Source organism: Rattus rattus, chromosome 1 (genome assembly GCF_011064425.1).
Source record: "Rattus rattus isolate New Zealand chromosome 1, Rrattus_CSIRO_v1, whole genome shotgun sequence".
NCBI lineage: Eukaryota > Metazoa > Chordata > Mammalia > Rodentia > Muridae > Rattus > Rattus rattus.
The window spans coordinates 88,383,348-88,408,356 of NC_046154.1; the positions used below are offsets into that span (position 1 = coordinate 88,383,348).

At 40.8% G+C, this 25,009-nt stretch overlaps 1 protein-coding gene across 1 annotated transcript in view; it reads right to left on the bottom strand.

Moving 5' to 3' along the window:
- Pappa (pappalysin 1) overlaps nt 1–25,009 on the bottom strand; it is a 188,462-nt gene that overhangs the window by 37,393 nt on the left and 126,060 nt on the right. Inside the window, 5 exon segments of the mRNA XM_032902919.1 lie at nt 6,944–7,127; nt 9,585–9,753; nt 17,699–17,912; nt 20,702–20,837; nt 21,772–21,885. Of these exon segments, the coding sequence (XP_032758810.1) occupies nt 6,944–7,127; nt 9,585–9,753; nt 17,699–17,912; nt 20,702–20,837; nt 21,772–21,885 (817 nt within the window).

The following is a 25,009-nucleotide window of genomic DNA, read 5'->3' on the forward strand; positions in this document are numbered from 1 at the left end:
TTGAGCAGTTACTATGTGCAGAGAGTTTTTGAAATGCAGGGTGCTTAGCATGCTAATTCTCATTTGCCAAAGGAGGGGGCAGCTTGTTGAAGCTCTTATAGCTTGTGAATAGCGAAAGGTAAAATGTTCAAAAACACATTTGTCTAAATACAGAGTTGTTTATACAATAAGAGGTTGTATCTATATGTTCAGCAAGACCCTTTATTTTCCACACAGGATGGTCCAACCTTATGTTTTGTGTCCATAGGAAGAATAGAGGTTTCTTGGCTTTCCAAAATTTAGCAGATTAAATTATAGCAACTTAGATAAGTGTCTATCAAAGTGTCACCAATGTCCATGTTTCCTCATTAACCCTTCCTTCCTCCCTCCCTTTTAACATCACTCTTAGACAAGAATGTCCGACAGGACACATGTGCGATGTGCAGTGTCCTACAATTCTTCAGCCAACCTCTGCTTAATATTTGTGGCATACTTTACATGTGAGGAGCAAAGCAATGAATAAAACATAATAAGACAAAAATAAGACAAAAATAACATGTACTCAGTGCTTGTAATCTAATGATATATGAAAGAGCATGACAAACTGTCATCAAACATGAATTAGCTAGTATTCTTGAAGGTGGTGGCAAATACCACCTAGGATAAAATGAAGAAAGAAGGAAGACCAGAAAACTGCTTGGCAATTTTATGTACACTCCTTTGTCCCCTCTTACCATTCATTTCCTGAGATTCACTGTCTTGTCAGGGTGATTCATCTGGATGACATGAGACAATGGTGTTTGCAAACCCCACAGAAAATGCTACCTGGTAAGCTATAATACTATAACTAGATATTTTCACACCTCATGGAAAGAGAAAAAGATGAAAGGATGATTCATTGAGCTTTCATCAAAGCAAATGGACTTTCAAGGCAGCAGCAACTGGAACTTCCCTATATCGTTGTGGGGATTTATTATTGTGGCAAGTTGTTTGGGAATGCCAGATGTATCAGTAGTTCGGTGAGAATGGCGTCCTTTCCAAATTGCTCAAGGGTGTTAAAAAAAAACACTGCTAAAATGTGAGTGCTTTTACCAAAGTGTTGGGGTTATATCAGCTACAAATGCTATAAACTGTGAAATGAAGGGCATAGTTCTTAGTTATGAAATGATAGGAAGACTGCAGAATGTTAACCAAGAGGAAAGAATCAAACAGAAAATGGTTCTTCTAGGAGAGAGCAAATAGGTGTTAGCAAACTGCTGATCGAATGAACAGGGTAGGTAGGGCAGAACTGTGTTTCACACCAATGGACTCTGCAGGGTCAGGATTTCCATCCTAGCCATCTACCAAATGGCTTTGAAGAAAGCACTGTGTGGCATATATACTCTGTACCTTTGACAATGGCCCACATACTCTGAAGGATCTTTACTCTATTGAGGATTCTTGGTTTTGGTCACAAATACATGCTTTTAAAACATACTCGAAAGAACAGGTAGTGAATGCTGCTTGTATCCGCGTCAAACCTGTCATTGTTGGAGGACTTACAGACCACCTAGAGTTTGGAGTACTCGGGCCTATTCTAATCTCGCCTTCCAAGTTCCTCATAGACAATGAGGTAGCACTGTTTCCACTCTTCACTGGCTATAGAAGATACACTTATAACCTCATCCATAGCATGTCTCTTCCTTTCTTTGTACTCCCCAACATGTGCTTTCTTGAGAATGTTCCTTAAGTCAGGAAATGAAGGCTGACATGACATTTCTAGCAGCGTATGAAAGCATAGATATCAAACACTAGGTTCTCATGAGTTCAGGTACACTGTCATCTCATTTGTTCATTGTTTTTAATTTTTTAAGATGTATTTATGTTTATGTGTGTAAATAAATCAAATTTTATTCTAATTTATTTGTATTAGTGTTTTGCCTGCAAGTGTAATGTTTATGATGTGTATCTCTAGTGCTCATGGAGGACAGAACAGGATGTTATATCCTCTGTAACTGCAGGTATCGATGTTTGTGAACCACTTTGTGGGTTTTGGGAATCTAATCTGGGTCTTCTGAAGATCACGAAGTGTTCCTAACTGATCCATCTTTCAAGACACTGCTCATCTTATAAGCTTTATTTTTAACTATTTCTTTTATTTTTGAAACTATAATATAATTGCCATTTCCCTATTCTCTTTTCTTCCCATGACACTCCACGTATGTGTATCCCTCCTTGCTCTTTTTCAAAATAAATGGCATATTTTCCATTAATTATTGTTACTTATATGTATATATGTATGATCTTTTAAAGTCAGCAAATTAGTCTTGCTTAGTCTGTCTCCCAGTGTGTTTAGGGAAAATCCACTCTCTAGAGTGCATGAAAGAACTACAAACATTCAGTAGTGACAGAAGAGTAGTGTTCATTGTGATAACCTTTCTTAAAAGATTATACAGTAGACCAAGTTCCTTTGAGAGCGCTTTCAAAGAAAAATTAGTTTTTGTATCCTAAGCACAGTAGGGTGACTGTGGTGGATAATGCCATGCTGCACATTCCAACATAATGAGAAGAAATGATTTTGAATATTCTTAGCACAAGGAAATTATAAATGTTTAAAGCATTTGGCAGAGCAATAACCCTGTTTTGATCAAGGCCCAATTTACAGCAGGATCAAACATCATATTGTCTCCCCAAAATATGTGACATCAGAGTGTGTGCATGGAAACCTTGCATTGAAATTGCCATTATATTAGATTCATGAAGTGAACTATTATAACTTCAACCTGCTTTGTTGTGGTTGGTTGTTTTGTTTTTGTTTTCTTTTGTCTTTTTCATGTTTGCTATATGGTGTGGTCACTGTAGAGGTTCTAAGATAAGGGGCTATGTTTTGCTCATTCTTCATTCTCAGAGCCTAGCCTACGGTCCAGTATATAGTACTTCTCCAATTTCCATTTGTTGCATGAATGAAGCATCATTAATTTATTTTTGAATTTGAAAGAGTTGTTCAGCCTCTCTAGTCCTATTCAAAACCTACTTCTGAGTTCTTGGTCAACTTTTTAAGTTGAACATTTTATGATGTGAAAGGATATCGATACCTCACAGTTTGTAGAGAACAAGAATTCAGCTTGAGAGAAGAGAGAGAGAGAGAGAGAGAGAGAGAGAGAGAGAGAGAGAGAGAGAGAGAGAGAGAGAGAGAGAGAGACAGAGAGACAGAGAGAGAGAGAGAGACAGAGAGAGAGAGAGACAGAGAGAGAGAGAGAGAGAGAGACAGAGAGAGACAGAGAGAGACAGAGAGAGAGACAGAGAGTCAGAGTCCAGTAGGGCAGGAAACGGCACAAAGGACTTCAGGCTGATTTATGAAAAGTAATTTATGAGAGTCTCAGCTACATATGGACCTTGAAAAAGTAAGGAAAAAGATAAAGAATTCAAAGAGATAACAAGAGAAACAGCTAATCTAAATGTATATCTCTAGGTTACTAGGATGCCAAGAAGTTAAAACTATGTCAGACTTGACATTCTGAGAAGCTTTGTCGGACTCTTCAACCACACTGGAACTCTTACTGACGAACCTGCCCAAAGAAAAACTGCAAAGCTGCACTCAATGAAAGGCTTATGGAGTAAAGGACTTAAATCAGTGGCGAATCAGCTACACAGTAGAATGCTACCACTAACCCAGCTTCTCACCTCACATGTAGACTCCTTTACTAAGGTAACCCATCTTTCTTCCCCAATATTAAATATAGAGGAAGAATGTCCTATAAAGCAGTTGTTTTCAAGGATCATTGATGGAAAATTCTTCCTAAGATGGGAAATAAAGGAATCTACTTACTTCTGTGCAAACATGGATGGAGAAAGGCAAGTGTGAGACATAGGAAAACTATGTCACTGGAAAACAAGGAGGCTACATGTTGGTACACTATCCTCCACACTCACCTCATTTTCAGTCAAACACAAGAAATCAGAAAATATTACATAGAATAGGTTATCCTTTGGAAACCAGTGCATTGAATGGGTTTTAAAAGCTCACATGAAAAGCAGAGAGAAAAAAGTCACAGGATAGAAATAGAAAGTAGATGTTCCACAGAGAGTTTGTAGTATGAAGACATGCTTACTTCAGAAGCTGTGCACCCAATTTAATAGTAAATGCACCTATCATTTGAGTTGAGATTCACTAGGCAATAAAACTAATATATTGCAATCCATTAATTCAATATTTATGGTATTCGTTTTAAAGTTGCCTTTCCAGAATTTGAAAGGACTTCTCTTCTCGTGCAATTTTATAAATTTGACCTATGCTTACAAAGTTTTTTGAGAAATGCCAACAACCACAGTATCCAAAATCTTGGCATAAATGATCTTAAAACCTCGACCTCTCATGCTGTTTTGCAGAAATCTCGAAGAGATACTTGGACTAAAGCAATATTTCACCTGAAATAGAGGACAAGGGGGGATTGTGCTACTTGGGTTGGATTGTCCTGAATGATATGACCTCTTCTGAAGATGATATTGTTGCCTAAGAGCTTCATACAGAATAAAATATGGTGCATGGTTGCTAGCCACAGATAGCACAGGAAAAGTACGAGTGGAACAATCACCTAGTGCTCCAATGTCAAGGGAAAACTGAGTCTTTAGGAAGAACATCCTCCAGGGCAGCCATCTTATAAATGACAGTTTTTCATCCACTAATGACTCTTTGATGGTGACCACTCCTAAGCTTATCTTTTAAGTAGGAATGTGTTGGGTCGTAGGAGCAAAGTTGCTCAGCTAAGATCAAATATCTCGCAGAGGACAAAACCAGTATATCTGGACATTTTTTATTTTTAACCTGCTACTGCATCTTCTTTATTTCTTGCACATTTGCATGTGCATGTGTGTGATATGTATGGACACATGTATGTCACCATGTGGAAGTTATCCATTGAGCTGTTTTGCTGGATCAGACATGGAAATTTCTGTTCCATGGTCATTGCTTCCTGCATACACACATCCACACCCACAACATAGTGTAAAGAAAGGAAATCTAAAGGGTAGAAGGAAAAAACAAAGCAAAAAATATAATAGAAGAAAAGGGTTTTTTTATAATTTATTGAAATGGGTGTTAAGGGAACTACCATCAAGAACCTCAAAGAGGGAGGACAACTCGTAGTCTTTGCTGACAGCAGGTTCAAGTGGAAACCTCAGAACAAGGATCTGAGTACAAGATAGTGCTGAACACCAAGCTACATGAACTCCTAGTAGGTTCTCACAGGCCACTGTGGAAAGTCAAGGTGTTTCTGTGACTTCTCACGAGATGGTCAAAACGAGAATCAACACATGTCAAAATGCGGGTTCCCTGAACCCACCTTTCTTGAGCAATGTCCATACACTTCATGTATAGTCCAATAAACAGTGAGAGAAAGATTTGTTTAAGGATTTACCTGAGAGCTTTATCCTGAGAGCTTTAATAATCAATGCTAATTTATTTGACTTCTTTTCACATGGGCCTCTAATTAAAAGAGGTATGATTTTCTAGTTATTAATACCCCCAACATCCTATTGATAGACAGAGCCATGTAATGGGATTGGATTGCTTAGATTCTATTAGGGGTTCTTATCCTCTGGTTGCAGTTCCTTGGGATAACCCTTCCATGGAGTCACTGGTTTCTTTTCCTCTTTAATTTTAATCTTCATAGCATCTCAAATGAAAGTTTGATATGTATCATAGTCAAAAATATTCATTAATAGAAAAAAAAGAGGAGCTATGGGATGTAGCCCAGATGCACTTCCTGATTTTCTTAAGGGATAGCTTATAATTAAAGTCAGGTCTTATATTCTTGTATTTCTTTTCCATCACAACATTCAGGTACCCAATCAATACTTTTTATTATGTTTTAGTGCAGGTCATTTCCCGAACTTCTGACCACATAGCCAGTGCCTCCAAAGCCTGCGAGTTCATATAACCCTTTCGGTTCAATCTCCCTTTGAAAAACTGGTAAGACTCTTCATGCTTACCACAGTACCTAAATCTTAACCATATACAGTAGTTCATCTGCTATTAAAAGAATTCAGAGACATACTCCCAAAGTCTTCACACTCAACATAACTCCTCACATATACTCTGGCATGATAGGCCAAAATATGAGACTCTATGACCAAGTTAGTTACTGTTGTTGACATTCAAGAAAGAAGTATGCTTCTGCCAACAAACCGTGTGGAGGATCGAACCCTTAAATCTTTAAATCTCAGGCAAAAATTGCTGCTGGTGAGCTCTGTGATGCTCCCCCCTTTCCTTGATGTGCTTTGGCTCTTCAGTATTTCTAGATGTTCTGTATGGGCTCTGAGACCTATTCTAAGACTTTCATTTCTAGAAATACACTATGTGCTTCTAGGCCAGTTTCTTGCCCATTTCCAAAATGTAGCCTCTTCTTCAACCTATGATACTCCCTCCTTTTCACCTTCATATTTTTCATATTCAGTTTAAGAGATGCCAGATGCTTGTGGCCACAGCCACCCAGTCTCTCTTTGTGAAGAGTCTAGTTGACATTGGTCAAAGACAGACCTTGGTTACAACATGGTCTCCATCAATAATATGGCAACCTTAGGTTGGTTCTTTAATCCCTAATAATTGGTTTCTCCCTTTGGAAAATTGAATAATAACACCTCTCAAGGTTTGCTAGGCCTTAATCATACACAGTCAACTAGACATATCAGTTCGAAATAAAACTCTTTTTGTCCCCCATCCCTACCATCTTCTTGAGAGATTTTCAAAATCTTGAAGGGGTATTAATATCTATTTTTATACTCATATAATCTATTACAAACATTTTTTTTAAAAAATTCTTGGTTGTACAAGTTGTTTTACATGACTACAAATGCTAAAAAGAAACCAGGAACAGACCCATCTCCGTCTACCTGTTGGTGCCTGAGACTCAGAAGGAGGCTGGGAAACAGCTCCAAGGTTCTCAGAAATGATAGAGTCCAGGCTGAGATAAAGAACTCAAAATACCTTTCAGCTGGGCAGGGTGGCGACACTGAAAGGAACATCTTCTACCAAAGGTGGTACCCTCTGGACAGGAGAAGGAGGCGGCGTAGACGTGATGGTGATCTGGGATACCGCAGTCTACAGGTTCACATGCCACCTGCTTGTTCCATTTGCCCTCTGTACATGTCACTGTGATGCTTGGCCCTACCTGAAAGACAGAAAAGGTACAATGAAGGAGCTCAGACAGGTGCTCCTATATGAAAAAATACACTTCTCAGGTGGTACATCAGAGTCTTGTCTCGGAAAGAGCTAACCCATTCTCAGTGATTGACTCAGACTCATTTTTAATAACTCCTCAACTTTATAGATTAGATACTTTAATCTCCATTAAATGACATAAAAATGGAGACCTAAAAATATTATTTGAACAGTCTCAGTTTACCCCTAAGAGAAAAGCTAAGCGTGACTTGAACCCAAGTAATGTGCTAAGAAATGCAATCTATAATGGATTCCAGATAGAGCGTCATATGATAAGAATCTTGAGATTCAGAGACCTCACAGAGCAAGACTTTTTTCATCAAATAGACTCTAAAACACATTAAATAGAAGGATATCAGAGGCTGATCTTTGTATCTATTCTTGAAGGGGTTTACTTAGAGATAGCTAAATCCTTGGTGCTAAGTCAGGGAGTACCTTTGGGTACAGGAGACTTGATGTCTCTCCATGGGAAGGTTCCTCTCTAAATGTCCCACTGGTAACATGGATGGGCAGAACCCAAGGATACATTACATGCAGTTGCCCATTCTGATATTTAGTAGCTCCAGAGCAAACAAAATTTGAATAATCAAGAAAAAAATACATTAAAAAGAAACACATTTAGGAACACTGAACTGTCTAGCTGATTTAAACCAAACTAGAAAATGGCAGGGTTATGTAGGTGGAAGGGTGAGGCCATGCTATAGAGCCAAGAGAAGGCCTGACATTGGCAGCCCAGAGTCTTCCATTCAAGGAGGAAGCAGCCAAACCCTTGGGGGTTGAGAAGGCCAAATGTTGATTTGGGATTTCTAAAAGCAAAGGACATTTTCCTCTCTTAAGTACACATCAAAGGGAGCAGAGGTCTTTCACTGCCAAGTCAGCTTAATTGTTTCCATAGGAGTTCAGACCTGCCATGTCTGACACACGGAAGTAGGTGTCTAAGACAAGCCAGCCCAGAAGCTCTACACAAATAGGCGTTCCCAGCAATAAAGAATATGCTGCTGTGTGCTAGCAGTGCACATAGTCTACTGGTCTACTAGTGGGGCTGTGGAAAATCAGCATCTAGAGACAGCTTTGGAACTCTCAAAGCTTGGGGCTGCTAAACTTGTCCCACCTACTCCCTTTGGACTCAAGACTCCCAGAGCAGCATCAGACTAAAGCAAGGTTTTCCATGTAACCTATCTCTACTCACTACCGATAGTTTCGTGCAGGACATTTCCCCACTTACAAGGGTTCCATCGATAACATGACTATGGTTCTGTCTGCTGTCTGTCTCATTGCTTACATTCCATGCCACTCCCATATGGGCAGCCAAATGAGGCCTTTGTTTATCAGGATATAAATCTGCCATGTCCTTCCACAACTTCTTGCTGCCATAACAATTTCAAACTTCCCCTCTAAACTGGTAGGATCTGGCACCTGTGGACTCTGTTTGACCTTCTAGCCTCATGACTTGCATGATTTTTGAAAAAGAAAAACCAGTCTCCACATGTGGCACACTTACAGTATCAACAGGTTTCTACATATACTCCACTGCCAGAGCACACTTTTCTTGCCTGTATCCTGCAGACACGCCTCTGCCCATCAAGCCACTTCTCAGTTCTTATGTCACTTCCTCCAGGGCATTTTCCTTTAACATATTCCTGTAAACCCATGTCTCTTTGTCTTGGAACTCTCTGCTAGTCACTACGGAACAGTTCAATCTTAACAACTTTGTTTCTCTGGGACCTAATCAGTCTCTGACTTATGAAGAACTCATGCTTTGGGACGAATGAATGAACAAATGAATAAATGAATGAATGGATGGATGGCAACTCATAAACTGAGAAAACCCATCTACTTAAAACAGCTTACTTCATTATGCAAAATTTGAGGGTCAGCATCTCAGTCCAATATGATCTCATTCCTAGGTCATAGATATGTATCCTCTGTACCAACACTCCATATGCTGCCTGTAATACATCCTGGACAGAAGCCCTCTTCTTACAGAGTTCCAGTTGATTTGTTTGTTGGCTGTGTGGTTGATTCAATCATCATAATAAATCTACATGCATACTAGTGTGTATATGTATATGTATACACATGCATATATGTGTACTGTGTTGTGTGTATACATATATATGAGAAAAGGCAGAAAAGAGAGGGGGAGGGTTGGAAGGGGTAAGGGAGGGGAAGGAGAGAGAGAGAGAGAGACAGAGAGAGAGAGAGACAGAGAGAGAGAGACAGAGAGAGAGAGACAGAGAGAGAGAGACAGAGAGAGAGAGAGAGAGAGAGAGAGAGAGAGAGTGTTTTCTTTATTTGTCTCATGTGGTAATAGTATTTCCAGTACTGGGGATTCTGCAGAGAATCCATTCTACCCCTGACAGCCTTCTCTGACTGAAAAAGGGCTCTCCTCTCTGAATCCACAAACCTGGCTCTTGATTAGCTCATCATCTCGCTGTATCTGCAGCACATAACCTGTCTGGCAGCTTACGGTGCACTGAGCACCATGATAACGATGGCTGCTGGAACAGTTGAGAGAAGCATTCTCCACAGTCAGTTCTGGGCAGTCCGTGGCTTCACAGGCAAAATGCACACAGCTGGGAAGGAAGAAATAAGAAGGTGAAGAGGGGTTTCCTCACAAGCCAACTTTACTCCACCTAGAAGAATTCTTCCCAAAATTTCAGGAAGCAAACACTGAAGAGAAGAGCATTGAGTCAGGCAAAAGCGATTCCACTGATCGTGGTTATGGATTATGAAGAATACAAGAAATGGGGGCTGACAATCCTGGATTCCAATCCTTTCACTTGAACACTCCAGTGAGTGCTGAGTTCCAGGATCAAGGGGATGATTGGATCCGATAATTTATAAACTGCATGTAGCTAAATTCCCAGCACATTCAACCAACAGTAGCTAATGTTACACAGACAGCCTGCTCTACTTGTTACCTAGAAATTGTATGACTTTGAAAAAACCATGTTGTTCATTGGGGCCTTGGTGTATCTGAAAGTTTATTCCACTTCACAGAGTCATGAGGCCCAGTGACAGAGTCAGGGAGCATCTTTGAGAACTGTAATGTAACTCACAAATCCTTGAGGAAAATGTACAGAAACCATGCCTTCTGTCTTGTTCTGGATGCTATCTTCATCGTTTAGCCAATCTGAATTCTGCACAGTCTTCAGGTCAGAGCTAATTGTATCAAAGCATTCTCTTACGTCACTACATGAGTTCCATCCCAGACACTTTGCCTTCTTGTCTTTCATACCATTGCCTCCCACTCAGTGCATTTCAAATCCAGGATGTAGGTGCCTCCCAGGCACCCAAATGTATACAAATCTTTAAGGATACAAGTAAACATGACATACACCCCCTTGAGCTTTGATAGCCTTTCCCATTAAGCAATAGGTACACAGGCACTCAAGACCATTAGTAATTAATCACGGAGAGCATATCTAATTGAGTTCACTTCATCCTTGCGATAACCCTGTGAACTATGGGTTATTTGGTTTATTGTTGGAAAGATTGGAGCTTGGCAAGAATAAATCACTTGCTTACATTCTGATACCTATGCGTGACCCTTAGGTCTTCATAGCAAACTTTACCCTAGGGTCTGAACAAGAACATGACTTTGTATAGGGACAATGCCTGTTATATACTGTTATGCTTTGCATTATGAAGAAAAATGGCTTGTACCCAGATGTTGACTAAATAGAGAGGAGCTACTGGCCATAGCACCATCAATGGCTTGAAACTTTTACAGTAGTTGAAATTTCCTTTTCAGCAGCAAAATCCACGGTGTAAAAAAATTTCTATATTCATGTTCACCCTAAAACCTTGGTTATAGGTTATAGGGCTACACAGGTGGCTAGATTTGCATCCAGATCATCCAGTCTTTGGTTTTCCTGGTTTTTATTTGTTGGTTTGTTTGTTTTTATTTTTATTTTTTAGTGTTTGTGTGTTTAGAGGGGCTTCAAGACAAGGTCTCTGTCTGTAGCTCTCACTGTCCTGGAGCTCAATATGGAGTTCGGCCTAGCCTCAAGCACACAGAGATTCATCTTCCCTTGCTTCCCAAGTGCACTAATTGAATGTATGCACTACTATGCCTGGAATTTGTTTTCATATTTTTTGGATAAATATATATAAAAGAGTTTGGCCAGGAACATCTTCATAAGGATGCTCTGAACTTTCGTGGTGTCGTGGTGAGCCTCACCAGTATTTTGGTTTTAGGAGGGAGTGAGGATCTGGATATTAATCTTCTCAACTACTCAACTTATCTGGTGAGGAACAGAGCAGGAGATTTTTGTGGAAGTGAAAACCTATAACACATTTTATGAGCAAATCTAGTCTTTAAAATAGTCAAGGTCAATAATTTCATATGTGGCTCAGACCCTCTTGATGTAGCTTTGTTGTCTCCTCACACCCCTACAAACTTCCGAATAAGTTGGCATTGTGTTGAGCTGTTATGATAACATCATGCTGTACTGACGTGAAGATCTAGGAGAGGCTGTGACTGTGGAGTCAGCATATGTGCTTTGACAACAAGCAGTGCACTGCTCACATTGTTCAAATGCTGGGAAAAAGAGCCACATGAAGAGAACAGCTTAGTCTGTAAGCTGGGAGCTCCCAACTTGTCTCTCTGCCCTCTGCCTTATCATTCAGACATTCGGACTCTGTACTCTCAGAAGGCCCCTGGGTTTCCATCCTATCAGGACTCAGAAGGAAAGCATCCTAGGGCAATTAAAGGAGAACCACCACCTGTTCCCTGCTTTGGGCTTGCCATGGTTTTTTTAGTAGTCAAGGAAAAACTGCAATACTTAATTTCATAGAATGAAAGAGAGTGTAGGAGTGAGGAATGTTTAAGCTCAAGGTACAACTCAGTAATTTATCACATGCTCAATGTGAAAAGTTGAGCAGCACCCTAGTCTCCTAACCTAGACATTGGCAGAAGTAGCCTGATTTATCTCTCAGAGTTATCACCAAATGAACTGCCATCCATTCATTCATTTAATAGACGCTACCTTGGCATCTCACTGGGTAAGGTACTGTTAGGAGACTACATCAGGTGTCTATTACCCTGTGTATTGAAGAGGAAGTTCATGTACTTAAGTGCCTACACAAATTCACACAGTCATATATACAGTAAGTCCATTAAGACCAAAGAGAAATTATACTGAGCCATTGTTTGGGGTGTAGGGGGTGGGATCAGGATGAATTTTAATGGAAGGATCTATAAGGAAGGAAAAATCTGAGTAAGAACTGGATGAAATGTAAGGATGAACTTTACAAAGTTTTGGGACACAGGGATCCAGGCAAAGTGGAGAGGAGATATGTAGAACCACGATGGGATATAGCTTGGTATACTAGGAACATTAGTACTGAATAAATGCTTTAGAAGCTCTGGAACTCCACAACAAGATGGCTTTTCTGTTCTGTCCCTTTTTGCTATATAAAGAAAATATCCCCTACTTTTGGGAACCTCCTTATTAAAGGGTTCTATATTTTAGACAGGAGTAGATAGTAGTGAACTAATGAGATCAGTGAGATTTCTTCATTCCAGAATAGCGTTCTCAACCTTCCCAATGCTGCGACCCTCAACTATAGTTCCTCATGTTGCTGTGATTCCAAAACCATAAAAAGTATTTTCATTGCTACCTCATAACTTTAATTCACTACTTTTATGAATAATAAATATTAATGTTTTCGATGGTCTTAGGTGACCTCTATGAAAAGGTAGTTTGATGCTGAAAGTGTTCATGACACACATGCGAAACGTTCTAGATTTTGTTAGAATGTTGAATCTTCTGATTCATTTCGATGTTCAGAATGGCCTAAAGGAGGGTTTATTTTCCAAAATCTAATATCCCTTCTATTATGGGGCAATTCTTAGGACTAGTATCTTCTTAGAATGCACTTTGGAAGTAAAGCATCTGTCTCCACCTGGCTTGCAGACTTGCAAATAACAAAGGGAGAAGAGGAAACAAAGTAAGAAATGCCATGGGCTAGCCACTGAGTCTCACTATAACCCCTTCTCTGCAACTGCACAGGGACTCCTGGAGGGACTGATATTGTTCCCGTTTGAGAATACACATTTGGGATTGCGTGCCCAAAGTAGCATTTTAGCCTGGACAGAGTTCCAATAGACATCGGCCACTGTGTTCCCTCGGCCCTAGTTCTTTCCAGTTCTATCCACTCTTTAGAAAAGGTTGTGTGCCACACTGCAGAAGAATGATGGCTGAATGTCTCACATACCCCACCTCAATACAGCTGTGATTCATTTCTAAAATACAAAACGAAGGACGATGAAACAAAAGGCTCTGATTTTAAAAGGGGAACTCAAGACTAGTGATGGACGGTCAATAAAAAAGAAGGAGCTAAAGAAAGTTGTCAGAAGGAAGAATATGGTTGTGCGTGGCTGAAAGAGCGAATGTACCAAGTTCTCATATTGAGGGGCAAAGGTGATCTTTTTCTTCCTTTTTTCTCTCTTTTCCTCTCTTTTCCCCTCTCTCTCTCTCTCTCTCTCTCTCTCTCTCTCTCTCTCTCTCTCTCTCTCTCTCTCTCTCCATGTGGCCAAACGCCCCTGTATCTATCTACTTACACGTTCGAGATCTTCATGAGGACAGAACCATTTGCAATACCTCAGCATTTTTTTTAGCTTCCCTTCCTCCCCCATAGAGAATTGAAATGGAAATCCCACACCTCATGGCTGACACCTAGGCAAATCTACCAGCCAGGACAAAACTGATATTGGAGGGCTGGAAAGGACTTTACTCCTGGCTCTGTTCTTTAAGTCCTCCCTTAAGTCCTATGGCCTTCTGCTTAGCCAATATTATGCCATTAAATGGCAGTCACCACCACCACAACAACAGATGGAGGGCCATATGGTCAAAACTGGAAAATGAGAGGAAATGCAACCTAGGCACCAACTCTTCAGGACATTGAGAGAGACAGAAACAAGTTAGCCTGATAGGACTTCCTTTTCATTCACAGAAATTGGGGTCAAGGGCAAGTGATAGTAAAACATTTACAACCCAGCAGTTTAATGGTGCTAGGGTATGGAGACCAGTGAAGACTAAGAGATTGAAGCTCAGTGACCCCCACATGGTATGTAGACAGACTACTAAAATTCAGGGTGAACTGACAGCTGCCCCTTGACCAGTGTCTGGCTACAGAAGCAGGGTTATTTTAAGTCTGGTTTCCCTGTAAACAGAGGCCTGTGGACTCAGTATGATGTATTAGATAGTTCCATATGGCCATGAGTACCTTCAACCTGAGTTTGAAATGCTATATATGGATTCCTGTTACTGCATAAGGTATTATACACTTGGGGTCCTGGAAGTGTATACTCCAGGAGCATTTTTCTCTATCCTAGGTCCTCTTCTCCCCAACTGAAAAGAGTTCATCACAGACACATGAAGAACTTGTATCTAGCAAAGAGCCTTCTACAAAGTTAGGTACCACCTCTAGAGAGGTGGTAACATGTGGAAAGGAAAACATTGGAAGTAGAGGAGGAAGAGAATAAGAAAATAAAAGAGGTGGAAGAAGGTAACAGGGAAGGAAGGAGAGAGGACAAGGAAAGGGAGAAGTGGAAATAACTTTAAATACTTAGGCTACTGAAATTTATAATATAGTGTTTGATTTGTGTTAAGAACCACAGAGTGCATGGATGGATGGATGGATGGACCGGGCAGATGTGTGTGTGTGTGTGTGTGTGTGTGTGTGTGTGTGTGTGTGTGTGTGTGTGTGTGTGTGTGTGTGAACAGTGTAGGAGAATAAAAAAGAAAGGAAAGGAGATGTACTATACAAAGACAGACACAGGCGTCTTACCATGACTACAGTCTTTTTCCTTAAAGAAGCCTTTTAGCTTTCCACTCCACCCCTGTGATCTCCCATTTGTGCATCATTCTCCAACTAGGTACAGCTGAATTCTACAACTGGACCTCTAACTTGAAATCTGATCCTATTGGTGGAGGAGAGCTGTAATCCATGCACAATACTGCTCAGATGCTAAGAATCCTTGAATCTAGGTCAGAAAACATCTTCTACGCTGATTTTGCTATAAAATCTGTGGTTCTTACTACATTACTTCTCTCAAGGTAGCTCAATGGATCTCATAGGGTTCCCTGGGGATGAAAGTGGGAGGGAGAAGAGGAAGAGCTGGAGGGAGGAGAGAAAAGCATCTGGGAGGGAAGGAAAACTGCCCTTTTCTGCCAGAAAAACAGCCTAGAGTAAAGTGGAAAGGTCAAAGGAGAGCTGACTGGAGTCTCTGTGGTAAAAAGCAATGACGTTGACCTCTACGATTTGCCGATTTCAAGAATGAAGGACCATATCGCAGTCCTTTCACCACGTTGTTGTTTATTTTTCTTGTCTTCTGGGTTGTTTTACTACATTTGCATGATTGTAGAGTCCTGCCTGTTTTTGTCAATGCCTCTGCAGCTCCCCAAGAACAGCTGCTGTCCTTTCCCCAGTGGGGCATTCAGAAGGATCCTGTAGCTTTGCAGCCTCAGCCTTCTGTGCAGCCTGGTCCAAGTGCAGGGCCCAGTCAGCCAAAGCCTTCCTGGCTGCCTCTGCATCCCTTAACTAGAAGGGTGAATGACAAGTCCTGAAGATTCCTCTTATCCCATTCATGTTCTTCATACATTGGGCAGGGGTCATCCCTCTTACTGCCTACTCTTCATGGACTCACCGACTGTTTCTCTGAGTCAAATCAGGCTTAGGAATGAAATAAGGTAATGCAGTTATTATGGACTTAAGAGAAGTTTGTTTTTCCCTCTCTCTTCTTACTTTTCCTAGCTCTTGGAATTGCAGACTGCAAAACCTGGAAAGAGCCACAGATAATATACTATTCATCAGCATCTCTTAAGGAGAAATGCAGGCTCAAAGAAGGGGTTGAATACAGTCCACAGTCACATGAAACAGACAGGATAATGTTTTGTCTCAGATCCATGGTTCTCTACCACTAAAGAACTACGTAATCATATATCAACTGACTGGTTTCAGAATGTAAACACTGTTCAGCACACAGGAATCATTAGTTTAGAGCTTCGAGGAGTCAGTGCTGGCTTTGGTCAGCTTGTGGATGGTACAGACAAATATCCGAAGTTGGGAACACACTGTGGAAAAGATGCAATGGATTTGCATTTTCTATCGACGTTGTTTTCCTGGGTTCAGAGAATTAACTTATTTTTATAGAGACTGGAGAGCTGGGGATAGAGAAGTGCTGTGAGGACGAAATATGACAATGAAGGGTATTTAAGGAGCTCTTCCATCACAGTGATTGCGACACATTTTGCACAACAGAAGCTGGAGAGACTGTGGGTGCAAAACAATGTGGATTTTGCAACTACCTTTTGTGTCCTCTGTGGGAACAGGGGCGTGGGAAAGGCTAATGTCCCCCTCCCATCACCAGTCCTCTTCCCTTCCTCTGCCCCCAGGTGTACAGGATAGGGCAGAATTGCCACACAGAGGGGCTTCACTCTTCAGAGCCCACCAAAATGCCAGCTCTCCCTCTGGATCTTATTAAACAGGCATGAGAGACACTCAGTAACTCTGGAACATTTCCTGTTGCAGGTCCCCAGAATCCTACATGGTGACACTAAGTTTGAATATGTTCTTAGCCCTAGATTATCTCTGAGGTTTCTTCCACTTCTGACTTTTAAGAGCAATAGACAGCTTTGTGTGCACAGAGGTACCACCATTGTGGTTGGAAGGTGACAGTGGGTAACAGTCCTCACTGTTACATTAACTTTGTCCAGTGAATGTCATGCAAGGTCACTTTCACCTACACTATAGTACTTCAGCCTCACGATTACCCGTATGGGTAGATGTCATCACCTACATCTTCCTAAATAGGAAACCGAGAGTCTGAAAAGTGAAAGGACTCATGGAAGGACATACATCTGAGAATCAATAATGTGGACATTAAAGCCCAAGATTAGCATTTTCCCCAAATTCCTTCTTCCAAATAAATAATGTCCTCTTGTGGCAAGAATTAAACAGTATTAACAGATAACAGATCATAAATGTGACTCAGTGAAAACACAAACTCTTCCACCTCTGGGGAAATATCAGGAACTAGGCCCACAGAACATGTGGGGATTTCACTCATTAAAATACACAGTGAACTGGGATGAAACAAATGGTAGTCACATCATCCTCAATTGGGGAGGATCACGTCACCTGCCAAGTCTCCACCATCAAAATAGATACTAAGAACCAAGAACTGATATACCTGCCCTGTCTTTGTTCAGAGGGGGATGTTGCAGCCTAGAGCAGAAAATTGCTATTTCGAGTTCACTTTCTATCCTGCCATCATTTCAGTAGTTGCAGGACAGGTGAAAGGAGGGGTCCTTTCTACTTTATAGTAATTGACTCCAACATTCAAGGACTTTTGGTTCTCTCTATCTTGAAGGACAAGCTGACCAGAAGTCAGAGAATGGAAACTGAAGGAACAGGTAGAAATTAACAGCAGCAGCAGCAGTGGCTGTTCAGACTCTCTCTCTCCACTTACTACAAATGATCCAGGGTAAGGAGGCCCTGGTCGCTTACCTCTGCTCAGCAGGGCTGTAGGTCTCTCCTCTCTGGCAGCTGCTCAGGGTGACGGGGTCAAAGTTGTCGAAGGAGCGGAGGGCCACCCCCGAGATGGCGACCAGGGGCGAACTGAAGCTCACATGTACCGCCTGGCTGTGGTAGAAGGGCTGGCTGAGGTCATGGACCACAGGGATAATCAGGGGATTGTTTCTGCAGCTCAAGACATGGAGGCCTGTCAGGGGAGACAGAGGGCCGAGGGGCCAGGCTCATTACTCAAGGCCAGTCACGCCCTCCCCAACAGGCCCTTCCCGAAGCCCCCAGACCCTTTCATGTCACTCCACAAAAGCACCATTGGGCGGCCAAGGAGGATTTTGAGTTTGATTGAAAGTTTCTTTGTCTGCCTTTTTTCTTGCTTCCAAATCTTTCCAATCCCCCTGCCTCCCTGGCCCCTAAGCTTTCCTTCACCTAATGCCCACAGTCTCTCCCTCCCCCAAACGGCCACCCTCAGCCAAGCATCTATGGCTCTCCCTCCCTCCCACGTTGCTTCAGGACTTGAAGGTTTGAGCCTTCTGTGTTCATGCTGCTTGCCTGGGCTCTCAAAGATTGGAGAAATAATTCATAAGAGCAAGCCCTTCTCAGAGTAAGAAGCTCACTGTTAACGCTCATCAGCAGGCCTGTGAGCAACCCTGGGTGGGAAGGACCTCTGCCCGATCTTCAAGGATGGAAACCGGGGTGCACAGACAAGCACAGCATGGTTGCAGCACCAAATACAAGTAGAACTCAAATTTGGCTCAGACAAGTCTTTCATGTTTTATTGTTCCTTTCCTCGGGGTTAAGAAGGGAGGGATGGTAGCACAGAGAAAAGACACATGGTTTGCACAGAGTAAGGAGAGGATTGGGCAAGTGGGATAGAGTGAGGAGGTCAAAAGCGGGCTTCAGTGTTTAGTTACTTGTTGGTGACAGAATTCTAGCAAGTTCTTAAACCTTCATTTCTACATTGTAAAAGTAGCATGGTCTTGACCATGTGCTGACAGATGGGAGAGTTCTCCTTGTGGGAGAAGGAAGTCCTGGGCCCATCAGGTGTCCTTTTTCTGCTTTACACTCTCAATGACACTAAGCCTCTGCTCAGTAGTCTGGAGGCAGAGAACAGGACGATCCGGTGGGAAGAGAGAGGAAACCGTCAAAGCCTTAGATAACAACAATGGGATCCAACGACCTTCTGGCAAGCCTGACATTTCCACTGTCTGCTCCTCACCCTATGCAGTGCCAGGATAACTATGAAAATATTTGCTTGTAAGTTTGGGAAATTTCCCAGGAATCCAGAGAAGTCCTAAGGGATTTTTCTTTCTCTTTCTTCAAGATATGTTTTCCCTTTGCCTTTAAAACTACTAAATAAATAAACATGTAAACAAAACAACAAAGTTCTTTTTGCTTCTTTGGCTTTCATTTGACCCAGAAGTGACCCTTTGTCTGCTTGCTCCTTCAGAGTTTTGAAATGGGTTCTCCTACACAATGATGTGCACACGGCTTTGAAGTGCCAATCCAAGCCTCACCCAGAATTCCAAACACTTGCAATAAATGCCCAAAGTTCTTCAGAATTGATGGCTAGAGCAATGTGTAACAATATTCTTAATGAGACGAGGACGTGGTGCCAACTTTTACACTAGGAGTGGTCATAGTAGTGACAGCTAATGTCCCCTCTAACCACATGGTACATCTCTCAATGCAATCCAAGAACACCAGGCTTTTTGTAAGGTGCTATGGTGTCAATAAAATTGTTCGCCTTTTCAAAGTGAGTTAACAATAAATATGGGATTCAAACTTTGAATCTTAATTTTAGAGTCATTCCTCTGTTCATACAAAGACAAAAATAAATGTGCTTAGATGGTACAATGTCAGGAGCACAAAGGACCTAGACCTCACAGATACCACTAGGGAAAGCAGAAAATGTTAAACATGCAGTGTTGTCTGTTCAAAGGAAGAGACATGTAACCTGTTCTACATCCGAAGGCTGGGAATGAAGGCTGCTAATAGCCTAGGTAATTTTTGTGCCATCTCTGTGGTCAGTTCATTCCTAGCTCCCCAAAACTCCCACAACCAGGGTCAGAGGTGGCTAATAACCTGAATGACTATACTATTTGTTTGACTGAGGGCACAGCATGTCCTCTCCTAGACCCATAAGATAATACATGTAGCCCATCTCCAGAACCTAGCTTCATTGAAGAAGTAACATTTGTTTGAGAAAGGATTCCATGTGATTGCACAGAGGGGATTGTGTTACACAAGGAAACTTTTTAATCCAAATTGTACAGTACTTAAATACACCTAAATAAAGTGCTTGATGTCAGACACAAGAAGACTGAACCAACACTGTGCACTGAGTCATGTTGAACTGGATTTCCTTCCAGCTGGTAAAAGTTGTCACTGTTTGCTCAGATGTTTGCAGCAACCTCCAGAGGACAAGTGAATACCTCTCATGACCTTGCTCCACAGTAAGCAGGACCTGTCCTCTCACTTACTTCTCAAACCCCAAAGCTAATTGAAAGTTTTCTATTATCTGTGTCCACATGTATATCCCTTGGAAAATATGCCAAATACACAACCATTATTGAGATTTTCCAAGACATCTAGAGATATGATTCTAAAACCTGATTTCTCTCAGTTCCAGTTTGCTGTGTCCTATGTTCTCCTATTGTTTTGCAATTGTTTTTAAATGATGACATATGGTGGGGAAATGGGCTTGCTTAGTCTCCTCCTCAGAGTCCTTTGAGGATTCTCTGGATGCCTACGTTTAAAGACACGTAATGAGGCAAGCCAATGAAGTTCAAGTTTTGTCACTGAATCATTATCTTTATATTTGCCCAATTTGGATACACAAAGAACTGTTGATTAAAGTGATTCCAAATAGAAAAGAGTCAAAGAAATGAAGGGAAAGAAGATCTTTCTTGAAGTGGGGGTGGGGGTAACTGCACATAGGAAGAGGAACCCAGTGATGAACCAAGCCCACTATAGCATGCTTGCCTAAATCGTGGCTTTGATCTTTGGTATCAAGCAACTGAACACTGATGGTCTCTTGCTTTTGGTCCCCATAGTATGTCCCATCAGTCACCAGGTGAATAATAACAGCTGCAGCCACCATTGGCTGAGAGAAATATGTCTGAAATAGAGAAGACATGATATAGTCATTCATTTACTCAGCCACATGGTAAAAATAACCTATCGTACTAGAGTGAAGCAAAGGAGAATCTTGATTTTTTTTCAACTTTTTCTCTCACTGGGAAAGGAGGAGGCAGAGGATTCCAGTGCAGAGCCCAGGCCAGAAACCTTGCTTCAGACTAAGCTTTTTTCCTGCTTTTTTGTGATTCTGGTAGATGCCTGGAACATTCTGAGCCTAACTTAGTTCCTTCATAGTTGATTAAAGGAAGTGGCTCATAGGGTCACTGTGAAGTTCTATTAAGACAAAGGGAATATAGTGTCTAGCACAAGGATAGTACATAGTGAAATTTCACATGGACATCAAACACATTGTAGGTTTATTACCCATCACTTATCTCCACTCTTCTGTCTACTAGGTCCCAACATGATAAAGCCAAATAAGGCATGGTCCTGAAAATTCTGTGAACCATGGGGCTTAAAGTATGTCAATGACACATAAATAAAAAATAAACACAGTTCACAGTCTGTACCCAAGAAGGTGAAACCACACAAAGATGTGAAACACCAGGAGAAGGTTATTGTTTAGTGAGTGACCAAGCATATACAAAGCTACAAAGAGGCCAATGTTCACTTCTTTCTCTGGGTCAGTGTAGACTCCATGAAGAAAAAGATTATGATTTTAGAACTTTGAATAATAAGTAATAGGCAGATTTCAAATTCTCTGCAATATAAACATTCAATGAGGCATCCTACGAGCAATTATGGGATTTGGTTGTAGAAGGCATCCCATGAATATGTTTCAGTTTCCTGTCTTTACAAATTCACAGTCTTGGAGGGTGGAAAGAACATCTTGAGGAAAAAGTCATTAGAGTGGTTAGTACATCCTTGAAGCAAGACCTATACATCACGCCTCTCAAAATCAGGAGAGCTCTTACCTGGAGCCAGAATGTGGTCTGAGGCAGCTGATAGTATGGGTAATTGATGGTGCAAGGATACCAAGCATGCTGGGAAATGCCTTCACTGAGATCTATCACCTTGGTTCGACACACCTGGCAAAAGATGGAGGAAAAGATGTTTCAAGGGTGCTGAGAATTCAGCTAAAGTTAATGAACCTCTAGCATTCATGTGCTTGGTTGGTAGTGGAATAGAAAGCAGGAGTGAATAGATTGAAGCTACTCCAGAAATTCACACTCTATTGTTGAAATAATCCCCAATGCTGGAAAAGAAAGGACACATGACATATTTCAGTGGCAGAATGACAGTGACATTCTCATGGGAACAAATCCTGAAGGAGTTGACATTGAATCTGGTCCTGGAAGGCATTGTAAGAAGAAATAGAAGGGAAGGTTCAAAAGAAAACAGACAGAGTCCTAAGTTGTTATAAATTACCCAGCGATCAGAAAGCTCGAGGAAAGCTGTGAAGATGAGTGTTGTGAGATTGCTCTTACTGAATTCTCAAAGCCATGTGGTGTATTGTGACCATAAAATTGGGCTCATAGCTTCACAGTGACAGAAAAGTACTGAGAGTATGAACTCTGGTTTCTATGCTATCATGAAAAATCAACTCCATGGAATCCTTCCTCTCCTTCTTCTTCCTCCCTCTTCCCTACATCCCACTGCCCTCTTTCTTCCAATGATGTTAATATTAAAGTGTTACAATTATCAAGAAGAATGCATGCATGGGCATGTTTTTTCTTTTAATTACTGGAGTTTCTCATGTATCCAACTGTCATTCCATTTACCAAGTTATCTGATTCATTCAAATGTTAAGTACTAAAAACTATGTATCAAGAACTAGGGAGCACAATCTACATAAAATTAAGGTGGAGAGCAGACATAGCATCAAAATATCAATCAAGTAATCCCTCACATGTGTGCAAACTGACCAAGTTCAGTGTGAGGAAAGGGGTGAAAAATGGAGCTGTTGAGATTGGCCAGATGTTTGGCAGAATTATCCTGAATTAACGCTTTTCCTCTGATCTGCAATGTGACTCTTCTCACAAAACTTCCGTGTGCTCTTGGGCCTACTATTTTACACCTCCAGGTCATAGTCTAGTTATTGGAGAAGTAAAGCAGACCTATAAAGTTCAGAAGATCTTAAAAGCTCTAAGAATAAACAGCAAGACAATCTAATGTCAATCAAACTAAACCGCACACACATAATAAACAAAACAAAGAGAAAAATAAATAGTTCTTAATCAAATATGTCCAGTTCTTTAATATATGTACATATATGCATGCATATCTGGAGATAGTCTTGGTGTTCAACTTTTGGGGACAGGAATGCAAAAGTGAGAAATATTCTTACGGTTGAATTACACAGAGCAAAAGAATATTAAAATGAATTCACTAGATTCATGTGCGCCCAGATCAAACAAAATGAAAAATTAGTGGTGAATTGGATGACACCAACATGGACCCATGGCAACAATCAGTGAAAAGGAGAAATGACACGTAAATGTCTAAGCTCATTCTAACATATTTGTTAAAACCATACATTAAAAGCTCTGTATGTGACCAGAGGTTAGTATGGATTGCACACATCAGGAGAAAACATGCATTGAATGCTAAGGTGTCAGCTGCAATGGTGTCAAGGAAGTGGAGGAAAATGTGTGGAATCTTATGTGCAGTGGATTATTACAGAAAGAAGAAAGAAGCAAGCAAGACGAGATACACACAAGAATCAATTTAGGTACTGCGCACACCAGTTACAATGCATATACTTGACAAACATCACTGATTTGTTTACATTATTTCATTTAGATTATGAATTAAAAGGATATAAAACTCTTTAGTCCTTGCTTACCACTTGTAATTATAGCTAGTTAGAAATCTGAAGTAAGACCAGTTGAGGCACAGGGTTCAAAGCCAGCCTGGATTATGTAGCATAGATGTTCCTTGTTTTTTCAAACCCAATGAATACAATCACCAAAATATTAGCTTATAAAGCCATGGAAATAGATGTAAAACTATTGGTATTAACTCCCTTTAACACTGTGCTTTAGGACTGGACTAAGTCAGGTTCTTCTGAAAAACCTAACCCATCTTTACCTGAGCATCACCAAACCTTCTTTTAATACGCCAAGAATCCCACCTATGCACATGCTCAGTTCCGAGTGTCCCTCTTTCCATCATATCTTGGGATAGTTCTCAGAAAATGTCAAGTCTTTGGTTGATTGCTCATCTCTAAAGAAGATTTTTATACCACACAACTCCTAAGGCTCAGGGAACATACAGAAGTGGAAGTAGAAAAAAATGTGAGCGCCCAAGACAGGCAGAATAGCTGCAAACTGCAATTGTCAATTTTGAATTCTCAGCAGCTTTGGATACCTGCACTGGATGTACACCTGATTAGGTCTTTCAACAGTCTGTTATGGAAGGAAGAGCTCATTACTCTCTACTGCTCTTTGATAACATATTGGCCATTAGTAAGTTCTGAGGTAAGTATGGTCCTTGCGTTCAGTTAACATACCCACTGGTGGAACCACCAGGTACCAATGGACAGTTCAAATGGCTCATAGATGTAGTCATATAGTCAACCCTGGTTAAGTTGAGGATCACAAAACCAAAGATATGAATATGAGACAAGAGTACATAGGAAAGAGTGATAGTTGATGGTGGAGGAGGAATATAAGAGATTCAGGGTTAAGAGTAATCTGAATTGTAATGAATTTTACTGAAAGAAATGTATTTCTCATGCTGACTATTCAGTCTCTAATTAATAAATTTAGGCATTGTTTCTGTTCTTTACACTTATGCTGATAAGCTGTTGTAACCACATATGTTCATATAGCATCTGACTCCCAATAAAAAATGTTTTGGTCTAAAAAAAGAGTAATCTGAATACATTATATACATGTATAAAATTAACAAAGAACAAAGTAACTAAATAAAAAAATAAGAAGAAAGTGTCAAGTATCTGTTCCATTTACAGAAATGACACATTAAACAATGTTCAGACAAAACACATCTTGAACTGTAATAGTGATAGGCAGTAAGTGATTCTATGTTTTACTAAAAATCATGGAGTAAGTTCATATTTGAGGTTGCAAAGAAAATGCAGAAAGCCATGTGCACACTACACTTGGCTTGCCCTCGTGTTACTATCCCCATCAATTCATTTTGGAAATCTCAGAGGAAGATAAACCACTTACACAACATTAACAAACATCA